The 12,651-nt window shown below is 48.6% G+C and overlaps 1 protein-coding gene across 2 annotated transcripts in view; it reads right to left on the reverse strand.

The window, feature by feature from the left end:
• Positions 1 to 3,366: 3,366 nt before the first annotated feature.
• The window catches only part of PLAT (plasminogen activator, tissue type), a 32,784-nt gene continuing 23,499 nt past the window's right edge, over positions 3,367 to 12,651 (reverse strand). For both annotated transcript variants that reach the window (XM_015145282.3, XM_028852634.2), the window contains exons 8-14: positions 11,466 to 11,637; positions 10,685 to 10,770; positions 9,234 to 9,429; positions 8,986 to 9,122; positions 8,670 to 8,810; positions 7,643 to 7,809; positions 3,367 to 4,281 (exon numbers count right to left, since the gene is read on the reverse strand). In XM_015145282.3, coding sequence (XP_015000768.3) covers positions 4,123 to 4,281; positions 7,643 to 7,809; positions 8,670 to 8,810; positions 8,986 to 9,122; positions 9,234 to 9,429; positions 10,685 to 10,770; positions 11,466 to 11,637 — 1,058 coding nt within the window. In that variant the 3' untranslated portion in view covers positions 3,367 to 4,122. The remainder of the gene's footprint in view (positions 4,282 to 7,642; positions 7,810 to 8,669; positions 8,811 to 8,985; positions 9,123 to 9,233; positions 9,430 to 10,684; positions 10,771 to 11,465; positions 11,638 to 12,651) is intronic.

Below are 12,651 nucleotides of genomic sequence, written 5' to 3' on the forward strand. Positions count from 1 at the left end.
CTCTATGTCCTAAGTGGTTTGTTACCAGAACTAACAATAATGCTATGCCACTCACACCTCAGTAGAAGCAGTGAGTAAGGAACTCATCGACTTGGGAGGATCTTACCGCTTCTGTCCTCTCCAGCCAGCAGACCTAAAGCATGTGTTTCAGTCAGTTCTCTGGTCGCATCTGGAAGATAGCGGATACTGATATTAACATCATTTTTAGGGTTGTGCTAGTTATTTTTCACCAGGGTTTTAAAAGACGAAACCGTTGAAACTGCAGGCATTTAGTCTAGCACTTTCCCCATTCTCTTGACCTGCTTCTCTTGTCTTGTTAATTTAGGCTTGAAACGGTGTCACGGTACTTGGCATCTTTATTCCAGGACAGGCTTCTTACAAGATAAGGCACTGGGAGCCGATTGTTACGCCACACCTGTAACTATTTTCTGTAAACATCTCATGGCCGTGAAAAGACCTTAAAACTTGTGTGTAGTCGCTGTGAGTGTTCAGTGCCAGCTAGTGCTCCACCCGTTCTCCCTCTCAGCCACTGTTGACTGCCTCTTTGCCTGTGCTCCTGGTGCTCTGACCCTGGTGGTGGCAGAGGAAGTTGGTTGTATACATGTACTTTTCTCTGTGGCCAGTAGGTGGGGACTCTATGCCATCAATACTCATTATGTTAATAGTTAGAATTTTTTTTTTTTTTTTTTTTTTTGAGACGGAGTCTCGCACTGTTGCCCGGGCTGGTGTGCAGTGGAGCGATCTCGGCTCAGTGCAATCTCCACCTCCCGGGTTCAAGCTTTTCTCCTGCCTCAGACTTCTGAGTAGCTAGGATTACAGGCGCCCACCACCATGCCCAGCTAAATTTTTTTTTTTTTTTGTATTTTTAGTAGAGACAGGGTTTCACTATGTTGGCCAGGCTGGTCTTGAACTCCTGAACTCATGATCTGCCCTCCTCGGCCTCCCAAAGTGCTGGGATTACAGGCATGAGCCCCTGTGCCTGGCAAACTGTTAGAATTTTTAAAAGGAAATTTGACCAGCCTGGCCAACATGACAAAACCCATCTCTACTGAAAAATACAAAAATTAGCCGGGCCTGGTGGCGGGCACCTGTAATCCCAGCTACTCGGGAGGCTGAGGCAGGAGAATCGCTTGAACCCGTGAGGTGGAGGTTGCAGTGAGCCGAGATTGCGTCACTGCACTCCAGCCTGGGCAAAAAGAGTGAGACCCCATCTCAAAATAAAACAAAATAAATAAAAGGAAATTGAATTTCAAATTCAAACTAGTACTGAGGATTGCATGAGTCTTTGGCTTTTGAAGTTAAGTGTAACCAAAAGTTTATGCACTTTTTGATAAACAGACATGACTGGGGCTCTGGGAGGGTACAGTGTCACCATCCGAGTTCCTCTAGGTCTTCACCCAGTAGGAAGAGTTGCACAGGTACCTGGAGATCTTGTTCTCCTGGGCTGTTACCATCTATTTGTTTTATTAACTAGCTGGGAATAATGAGGAGATGATATTTAATTTCCCCTGACACCCATTCCCGGTAATGATGTGTTGCTCTTTGTGTTTTAGAATTTGCCTCGCTGGGCTGGGGCCCTGTCCCTCAGTCAGGGGCCTCTTCTGAGCAATTGTCTCTATTTAGTCTGTGGTTCCAAGACTGTGTGGGAGGAATGCTCGGGCCTTTTAACCTCCCTTTTCCATCCCCAGGGGCCTCATTGCCTCAGTTCATTTCATTAATCCTGAAGAAGAGCTTGTCCTGCAAAGGGGGAGGGGATGAAATCAGCTGAATTTCTGCCAGAGATTCAGTGGCTGAGGGTTCCTTTGTACTGATCCTCAGTGTTTTTCTTTTTCTTTTTTTTTTTTTAAGACAGAGTCTTGCTCTGTTGCCCAGGCCTTAGTGTAGTGACACAATTTCAGCTCACTGCAACCTCTGCCTCCCAGGCTCGAGTGATTCTCCTGCCTCAGTGTTCCAAGTAGCTGGAGCCACAGGCATGCACCACCGCACCTGGCTAACTTTTGTGTTTTTAGTAGAGTTGGGGTTTCGCCATGTTGGCCAGGCTGGTCTCGAACTCCTGGCCTCAAGTGATCCGCCCACCTCAACCTCCTAAAGTGCTGGAATTATAGGCATGAGCCACCGTTCCTGGCCTCAGACAATGTTTTTCTGAAATGACTGAGATACACATCTGTCTAAAAATTGTAGAACATGCAAGTGAGCAGTCTGAAGTCAAGAAATATGTGACTTAAGTCTCTGTGACCTGCATTTACTTACTGGCCTAGGGACTTCAGCACTTCAGGGATGTCCCCCACTGCCTCCCCCCACCCCAATCAAGCTCTTGGGTGTTAAAGAATCTCTTTCTTTTGTGAGTTTAAAGGTCTTTTCTTCCAAGAACCTCTAAACTGAGCAGTTCTGACAACTCCACCAGAGAGACCACCTTTCTCCTCTCTGAGGAGCTGTGTCAGCATATCCCCAACAGCAGCATTGCAGCATCTGATTTATTCTTGGAACTAGGATGTCAGCGAGAACAAAAGCTGCCAGGCAGCAGCCAGGAATAGGGGTTGCATCTCATGAGTAGAAAGTAATCTAAGATAAGCAGAATGCAGCCTTACTTAGATAACATACTTGTGTGGACTGGTCTAGGGGTTCTTGCTAATGAGCAGAAAATTAAGACAGAATGGGAAACAGATGGCCCAAATACCAGCTTCTAGGCCGAACCAACAGTTGGGATGTTGCTGTGTTAGCAAGGTCGTGCGAGGTTCTTCCTCCCTATCCCCACAACATTCCTCTCCTGCTGTCTGCTCGCTCGCCAGCCACCCTCTGGTTAATTTTCCTAGGGCATGCTTAGTTCCTCACTTCCCTGAGCACAAATCTCCATGGCTGCTGGTTGCCTACAGAATTAAGTCAATTAAGTCCAAAATCAGTTTGGTGTTCAGAGCCCCCATAATCTAAATTCCAGCCTATGTTCCTCTTCCTGAAGTTCACTTCAGACAAGCTCAACTCCTCATTTCTCCCTGTATTCCCCTCTCTTGGTCCTCTAGATACTCACATCTCCATGGAGAGTGCCTTTTCCACACCTGTCCACAGTCCACATCTCACCCAGTTATTTTTTTCCTTAAGATTCCCCAAACCCTCTTGCAACTGAGTTCCACTACAAGTCTGCCCTTTTGTGGCCAGCTCCGTTGTACCTTAGTACTTCTCTAAATGCCGATCATCCCATCAGACCAAGCATCCCTGTTCCTCCGTTTCCTGTTCCAGAGCACCTAACCTTGTATGTTACAGGTGTTGTGTACATGTTGAACAAGTGAAGCAGAATTCCAAATGATTTTAAAATGTGAACATGAATAAACAGTGGGATACAGCATCTATATCAAAACCATTCCACTCTGATTTTGGAAAAACCGTGAAAAATATATCTGAATTTATTAAGTATAGTATAAAACAGGGTTGTGGCAACAGTAAAAACTAACATGGGTTGCTATAAATATGGTAAAGCCTAGTTGTTCAAATGATACAATTCTTTCATGCTACTCTAAAGTTTATAAAGAAAAAGGATTTACACTTTACACTGTACACAAAAGGAATACCTTCCGAGAGCCGGGGAGTGGGTAAAGGGGAAGGAGACTTGATGTCAAGGGTGCTTTTGAGGAACATGACAGGCTGGCCAGCCTGCCCCAACGTTGAGGCCCTGCTGGGCTCTTGTGACTATAAATATACTGTCTGTTTCTAATGCAATCCGTCTTTCCTGAAAGATCTTGTTATGTTTTACTATTGAGACATACTTTTATCTTTGTGGTCCTGTTTCCAAAGCTGCTCACGGTGACAGGTCAGGAGGTTGAGCTTTAGCTGAAAACAGGGTGGCATGGCCACTTTCTGCCCTGGGAGGAGGCATTCCTGGAGAGGCTAGTGTGCATTCATGTCTTCCCATCTGACAGAGCATCCTGCAATCAGACCAACTCCTGAAAACTTCCAAAATGGGAAGTATCTGGGAAAATGCACTCTTCCCTCTCCTATAGGGTCTCCTCCCACTCCTGCGGTGTGGTGGGTCTGGAGATGTCTGTATAGAGAAGCACTCTGCCTTTGCAGTGTCTTCTAAAGAGGAAGAGGCAGGGTCTCATTTGCTTTTGAGGAGTCGGTTGTTCCTGGTCACGGTTGCATGTTGTCTTGAATCCAGTCTAGGTAGTTGGTGACCTTGGTGTACACACCCGGGACATCCTTCTGTCCACAGCCCAGGCCCCAGCTGATGATGCCCACCAAAGTCATGCGGCCACCATTCAGACACACCAGGGGGCCTCCCGAATCACCCTGCAAAGGAGATAGCAGGTTTAGTGTTTGCAAAAAAAAGCAGACTATCTGGAGAAAGTATGTGCAGCATGAACATTGTATTCTTCAAAATACAGCAAGCCCTTCAATAATATTCCATTCAATGTCATTTCATTATAACATTGACAAGGAAAAAAAAATCAATTCCTGTCTGGGGACACTGTCTGCCTGGGTTTTGTCCGGGTATCCTGGTTTCCTTCCACATCCCAAAGCTTGCACGTTAGGCCGACTGAGGATGTGTCTACATGGGCCCAGTCTGAGTGAGTGTGGGTGTCAGTGGCTCTGTAATAGGTTGGTGGCATCTGTCCAGGGCTGGTCCTGCCTGGTACCCCGAGCTGCCAGATGGCTCTGGCCACCCCCACCTGAGACCCTGAATTCAAATAAGCAGGTTGGAAAATGAATGAATGAATACAAAGTGTTATAAAGTAAAAACCTGTCTGGTCTATGATAAATACACGAATGAATGATGATAAACTGTGAGGTGTGGAGGCAGTCAGGGAGCCTGCCCTATTTGTGATTGTTTTTGAACTTCATGGCAGTAAGGTGTTCCTTACCATTTTTGCTTTGCAAACATTTATTCCCTGAATTAACCCACCACTATTTCGACTGCCATCACTCACTTATTCTCCAAAAATTGGGTGAATAAATACCATTTGTTTTTATTAACTTTTCTTAAATGTTGTGTTTATGTCAATATTGAATGTTAGAAGTGTTTTGGGTCTTTAGAAGTTTGCTGATATTTTTATGACTAGAAATATTGCCACAAGAACTTCACTCTTTTTATCTTTTTTTTTTTTTTTGAGATGGAGTCTCACTCTGTCACCCACCCAGGCTAGGGTGCAGTGGCGCAATCTCAGCTCATTGTGGCCTCTGCCTCCGGGGTTCAAGCAATTCTCGTGCTTATGGGCATGTGCCACCACACCTGGCTAATTTTTGTGTTTTTAGTGGAGACAGGGTTTCACCATGTTGGTCAGGCTGGTCTCCTTGGTCAGGTGATCTGCCTGCCTCAGCCTCTCAAAGTGCTGGGATTATAGGGATGAGTCACCGCACCTGACCAACTCTTATTTATATCGATTAGCTGATGGTAAAATTGGTTTTGGAATTAGCTGATGGTAAAATTGGTTTTGTTATACGTCATTTCACTTACAGTTGCAGTTTCTAAGAACCTGTTTTTTCCTGGCATGCTGTTAAGTGGAGACTTACTGAAGAGTGGGAAAATTGTATCTCAGTTATCTTGGTCCTCTGGAGGATTAGGCTGTATCTATTCTGGTAAAGTAGAGTTAATTACTCAAACGTTTCAGGCCTCAAAAACCCTGGCTTGGCTCCACCACCTACTAGCTGAGTGGCCTTAGACTAACCATGGTTTTCTTATCGGTACCATAGAGATAATATTAATACTAACCATAGGGTGGTTATGGCGTTCAGTAGAAAAATGCGTGAAAAGCAATGGAAGACATCTAGTAAAAGTCTTGGTAATTGTTAGCTGTTCTTATATTAAAATGATTTGGTTTTGCTTTTAAGCATGCAGATAGATAATGGTTTCACTTTGGTACAACCTTTTTGTTTTTGGAGTGTAAACTGGGTGGTACAGCTGAGGTTTCTGAAGTAACCATTCAAAAAGAAACTAAGTACTGTCAGGGAATCAGAGGGGAAACCGCTGATATGACTGCCTTGCAAAAACAAAGCCCACACATCCTTCAGTGCCAGAGCCTGGCCTCACTTCTCTTTGTATCTCTTCTACTCCCAGCCCCTAAAGAAGAGCTTGGCACACTGCAGACACTGAAATGTCTGAGGAAGATCAATTCCTTGGCTATGTGTAGGTCTTCATACCAGCAGACTGGCCTGTCCTCCCGCACCCCCGTATCTGGCTAATCATGAAATATAAGTACTAATTCTGATAAGGATGCCCACACAAAGGACTCCAAATAGTGTGCTTTCCCAGAGTATTAGGGCTGAATGTGAGTTTTGAAAACTTCTTTCTCGCATCATCTAGATCCTGCTTCCCAATAAGTTGCCTTTCTACCTTCTCCTTCTACAAAGCAGACTCCAATTCTCTAGCACCAACAGAGGCAAACACTTCTTTCTTTCTTCTTTTTTTTTTTTTTGAGACCGAGTTTCGCTCTTGTTGCCTAGGCTGGAGTGCAATGGCGCAATCTCGGCTCACTGCAACCTCTGCCTCCTGGATTCAAGCGATTCTCCTGCCTCAGCCTCTCGAGTAGCTGGGATTACAGGCATGTGCCACCACGCCAGGCTAATTTTGTATTTTTTTTTTTTTTTGAGACGGAGTCTGGCTCTGTTGCCCAGGCTGGAGTGCAGTGGCTGGATCTCAGCTCACTGCAAGCCCCGCCTCCCGGGTTCACGCCATTCTCCTGCCTCAGCCTCCCGAGTAGCTGGGAGTACAGGCGCCCGCCACCTCGCCCGGCTAATTTTTTTTTTGTATTTTAGTAGAGACGGGGTTTCACCGTGTTAGCCAGGATGGTCTCGATCTCCTGAACTCGTGATCCACCCGTCTCGGCCTCCCAAAGTGCTGGGATTACAGGCTTGAGCCACCGCGCCCGGCTAATTTTGTATTTTTATTAGAGATGGGGTTTCTCCATGTTGGTCAGGCTGGTCTCGAACTCCTGACCTCAGGTGATCCGCCCGCCTTAGCCTCCCAAAGTGCTGGGATTACAGGCATGAGCCACCACACCAGGCCGTGGCAAACATTTCTTTTTTTTTTTTTTTTTTTGAGACGGAGTCTCGCGCTGTGTCACCCAGGCTGGAGTGCAGTGGCGCGATCTCGGCTCACTGCAAGCTCCGCCTCCCAGGTTCACGCCATTCTCCTGCCTCAGCCTCCGAGTAGCTGGGACTACAGGCGCCCGCCACCACGCCCGGCTAGTTTTTTTTTGTATTTTTTTTTTTTTTAGTAGAGACGGGGTTTCACCATGTTAGCCAGGATGGTCTCGATCTCCTGACCTCGTGATCCACCCGCCTCGGCCTCCCAAAGTGCTGGGATTACAGGCTTGAGCCACCGCGCCCGGCCTCAAACATTTCTTAATTGTGTGGCTCTCTCCATCACTTCAACAGTCAATCAATTGCCTGGGCTGAAAGGAAATCCTGTACAGGTGGAGTTTCTTGTGCAGATCCTGGGGAAATTTCCTGCAGTTTAAAGTTCTTAGGTTTAGGGGACTTTGATCTTCCTCCAGTTGCTTTATTCTCTGAGGCCCTCATCTAGAATCCCCAGGGGTATCGCTAAGAGGAAATCGCTCTGGTGATAACTTTTTTTTCCTTGGTGAAGAACCTGTTGTCCCAGGGGCATTTTCCCCTGGGTTGTGCCCAGCATGGGCGCGCCACTCCTGTTTACCTGGCAGGCGTCGTGCAGGTTCGCCTGGGGCCCGCCGCTCCGAGTGTCTCCAGCACACAGCATGTTGTCGGTGACCGTTCTGTTAAGTAAGTGTTGTGATGTGCAGCGGCTGGATGGGTACAGTCTGACATGAGCCTCCTTCAGCCGCTCCGAATAGAAAGGAGACACTGAAAGGGGAGAACCGTCATATGGTTTTAGGGAAAGTTATTTATAAACCTTTTAGAAAGAGAAAGCCAAATTTTCCAATAGCTAACATTGATCTAGATTCAACATATATTAGGTCAAATCCTATGACACTGCTGGTATTTTATCGTTTTGACCCACAAAAACAACAGGATTCCGGGACTGAACCCCCAGCCTCTCCCTAGTGGCACTGCTGATGCTTCGGACCAGGCAGGTCCCTATTGTGGGGGACGGGGACAGTCCTGAGCCCTGCAGTGTGCAGCGTCCCTGGCTGCACTCACTGAAGGCTGGTGTTAACCCTCACCCTGAACTGTAACAACCAAAAATGTCTCCAGACCTCGCCAAACGTTTTCTGGGGGACAAAATCACCCCAGCTGACAACCATTTGTTCAATGGTATCTCATTTAACCCTCCTAATCTAATTAGGGAGATAGTTCTGTCTCCACTTTACCAATGAGGAAACTGAGGCTGAGAACAGTTCAAAATAAAAGTCCATGTCCACGGTCACGTAGTTCAGCAAGTGGGATTTGAAATCAGGTCTATGCAACTCCAGCTTCCCAGAACCCACACGCTTAGCTACTGTACTCCACTTCCTACTCAGAACCTTCCCAACACCTGCAGCACTTTGAGGTCTTCATACTGTTGTGTTCTTTCCTGGCCTGCAGTGTCCCTGTGAGGCAGGGACAGCAGAGACAGACCCCCACTTCACAGGGAGACAGGGGACTGGCATCAGTGCCTGACCCGGACTGGAACCTCACTCTCCTGACCCCATTTTCCTCTGGTGGACCGCAGCCTCCCCTGCTGTCCTGCAGACAGGATGGGGCCGAGACATCCTTCCACTTACAGGCCTCATGCCTGCCGTAGCCGGAGAGCTCACACTCAGTCCAGTCCGGCAGCTGCAGGTCCGCCGGGGGGAGGCACACAGTGCGGACCACGCTGCTCTCCTGTGCACAGTGGGACGAATCTGATTTCAGCTGCAGTAGCGCTGGGAGAGAGAAAGGAGGAGTGAGCGGGCGTGAGGGCCACGTCCCTGGGAGGGGAGAAACACGCAGGAGGGACGGGCTGGAGGAGGAGGCCCGTGCGTGTAAACACAGGTGAGTGCATGTGGGTGTGTTGTGTGATCTGAGTGTGAACTGGAGCCGGGAACGACGAGCTCTTACCAATGTCATTGTCGTAAGTGTCATCATCGAATTCCTTATGGACAATGTATTTTTCTACTTCAAACTTCTGCTCTTCCTCACCAGGGACCACCCGGTATGTTCTGCCCAAGATCACCGTCAGGTGGTGGGGTGGAAACCTGGTGGAGAAACAGCCTTAGAATGCTATTTTTGCTGTGGGATTTCCCCTAAAGGGCTTGGTTTCTAGGCCTTAGAGGATGGAAAAACCAGCTAGGTTTCCGAGCCCCTACCTCTCCTGGAAGCAGTGGGCGGCGGAGAGAATCCAGCAGGAGCTGATGAGTATGCCCCCGCACAGGAACCGCTCTCCCTGCAACCTCCTGTGCTTGTCAAAGATGGCAGCCTGCCAGGGGTGGGAGGCGATGTCGGCGAAGAGCCCTCCTTTGATGCGAAACTGAGGCTGGCTGTACTGTCTCAGGCCGCAGGTGGCTTCGGAGGAAAGGATGAGGAAGCTGTCAGACCCACAGGCCTCCTGCATGTGTGTAGGTAGAGGGAGGGGGCCATCTGCGTGGCTGTAAAACCACAACTTTCACTTGGTGGGATCAGCATGCCAAGTGTTGTCCATACATTCTCTTTAGTTCTCACAGCAATGAGTTTCAGGAGGCGGAGACTCCTTTTTTTTTGCCCAAGGTTGCAGTGGCACCCGGATTAGTTCCCAAGTATGTTTGACTCCAAAACTGGGGATCTGCCATCCTTCATTTCTTCTAATGTTTTCCTACAGCCATTTCCTGGCCTAAGAAATAAAGGATTGCAGCTTCCTTCTGAGGAATGCCTGCTCACTTCTTTTCCATCTGCCCAACCTTACCCATGCTTCAAGGCCCATGTGCAATCCTGCCTCCTCGCAAAGCTTTCCTGACGTCCCCGCCTGCTCAGCTCTGAGGAGCTTAGGGGCACGGACCACTGCGGACTCACACTAATGCCCTTGGGTGTGAGTTAGCTGGTGGTCTGTGTCTCATCGTCCCAATTAGACTTGTGTTCCTTGGGGAACATGGTTGATCTGTGTGTTCACAGGAGCTGATTAATAACCTACTCACCAGCCATTTCCAAACTAAAGTTTCATTTTGTAGCAATATGCACCAACTTGAATCTCGTATCTCTCACCCACGTCGTGAGCCAGCTCCCCTGTGTGAACTAGGTCAGCAGGAAACGCGGGAGAGCTCACAGTGGAAGTACATGCCTTGGGGTCAGAGGGCATGAGGGCAGGCCCTGGCTTTACCTCCCGGCGCCCAGCAAGCTTGGGCAGGCCACCTGGCGTCTGGGAGACTGCTTCCTACTCAGTGAACTGGAGGTGGGAAGACCACCTCCACCACGCTATTGGACGAATGTGATGAAGGCACTTTATTATCTAAGGAGCCATGCATGCGAGGCCTCCTCCTCATTCCCCATTACTCTCAGCATCACCAATAGAGGCGTCTAGAGAGAGTGGGGTAGAGCCTACTGACTTCTCAGAGAGGTTGCTGTGTTCTTTTCTTTCTTCTCGCCACTCCCCACCACCCCCATGCATGGGACATGGACACCTGTCCACCCACCATGGCTTCAGTCATGGAAGCCCCCTCCCCACCCAGCCTGGAAGTCTGGTAGGCACACAATCTGCACCGGACAGCCATGGAGGCCTAGAAAGTGGCGAGGAGATGGTGAAGAAGGGAAACCAGGTGCAGGGAGGTGGCCGGGGCCCAGTCCTTACAGCAGGAGGGCACATCACAGTACTCCCATGTCAGCCTGCGGTTCTTCAGCACGTGGCACCAGGGCTTGGCGTCCCCATCAGGATTCCTAAATGATAAGGGAGTTTAACGTTTCCTTTTTATCTTCTTATTTTTTAATTTTTACAGAGATGGGGTCTTGCCATGTTGCCCAGGTTGGTCTTGAACTCGTGGGCTCAAGTGATCCTCCTGCCTCAACCTCCCAAAGTGCTGGGATTACAGGCGTACACCACCAGACCAGGTCAGGAGTTTAAGGTTTGCAATCCCATTTTCAGTCACATCACAGGCCATGTAAGAGTAGGAGACTCAGTAAACCGATGAAAACCACTGAGCTGGGAGGGAGGACGCTGAGTTCATCTTGACTTTGTGGCACACCCCCACCCTAGGAGAACTTCTCTTTAACTTTGTTATGCAATCAGTAATGCCGTGTTCTAATCTCATAGGGTTGTTGGGCAGAACTGTGTGAGCTGTCCTGTTATGGAACTCTTACAAATCGTTGGAATAAAGATGTCATGAGAACAACTGAGGACTAAATGGTTACAGGCCAGGACCCTTAACTTGGGATTTGGGTTGGAAAACTGGCAGACCTTCCTTTTCACAATAAGTGTTATTCTAGCAAGTGAAGAGGTTGGACTAGATAGTATTGATGGGTGTTTCCCACATACTGGGTCTGTCATGTAACTTGAGGCATTGAATCTTCCCCCATCTCACACCCTAATCCCACGTTCTGCCAAAACCTGAACCCCCCGCCCCTGTGCTACCTACCGGCAGTAATTATGTTTGCCCAGGCCCAGTGCCTGGGCATTGGGGTTCTGTGCTGTGTAAACCTTGCCTATCAGCATCATGGAATTCCACGGGAGGCAGGAGGCACCCGATGCGGTGAGGCTGTGGGTGCCACGGTAGGCTAACCCATTCCCAAGGTAGCAGTCACTGTTTCCTAGAAGAAAAGAATTCTCAAACTGAAACAAAAACAAATTCTGAAGCATGCAAGTCGGGGCTGGGGCTTGAAGAAGAGCTGCCGGCCGGGGAAGCTGGAGGCCACTAGCCCGGCACTGAGAAGAGTGTAACACCTCACACTTCCCCTTTTGTTGCCCAGGCTGGAGTGTAATGTGCGATCTCGGCTCACTGCAACTGCCACCTCCTGGGTTCAAGCGATTCTCCTAACTCAGCCTCCCAAGTAGGTGGGGTTACAGGCATGCGCCACCATGCTAGGCTAATTTTGTATTTTTAGTTGAGATGGGGTTTCACCATGTTGGTCAGGCTGGTCTTGAACTCCTGACCTCAAGTGATCCGCCTGCCTCAGCCTCCCAAAGTGCTAGGATTACAGGTGTGAGCCACCGCGCCCAGCCTGAGCCTTTTTCCCCTTCTTTGAGTCCTTTTACTTAGAGATGGCAGGGGGGTTTCATCTCCACCGGAAGTGGCTCCCTAGATTGCTGTGTTGAGAGACAGACTGGGGGCATCTTCAGGTTCAGCAGGAAGGCTGCTGCGTTCCATGAGTGGGGACTGTTTCTGGAGCTGCTTTGAAAGCTGGTAGGGGTTTCCTTGTGTACACTTAACAGGCTGCGGTGAACCAAGGTGCTTCAGTAGGGCTGGGGTGGGAGTTATTTCTCAGACTGTGTCTGCCAGTGTCCTGAGGATCTGATGATGGGCTTGGGAGGAGGAGGGGATGAGCCGTAGAGTGCTGCCTGTTTTCATCTATTTCCCCCATTTTTCCATTTTTTTCTCCCCACCTGAAACTGACAAAGCGTACTTCTATACATAAATACCATAAATGGAAGGGATTTTCAAGATTATCTAGATCTGCAAGTCCTCATTTAGACCAGATCATGGGGGATGGGGAGGATGCTTTAGAGTCACCATAAAGTCTTCAGAGTCACAGGCATCACCTGTGGACCTGGGTGCTGAATGCACATAGCTGATGCGTGTTTATATAGATCATGTACAAATTTAA

The sequence above is a fragment of the Macaca mulatta genome, chromosome 8 (assembly GCF_049350105.2).
Source record: "Macaca mulatta isolate MMU2019108-1 chromosome 8, T2T-MMU8v2.0, whole genome shotgun sequence".
Taxonomy (NCBI): Eukaryota; Metazoa; Chordata; class Mammalia; order Primates; family Cercopithecidae; genus Macaca; species Macaca mulatta.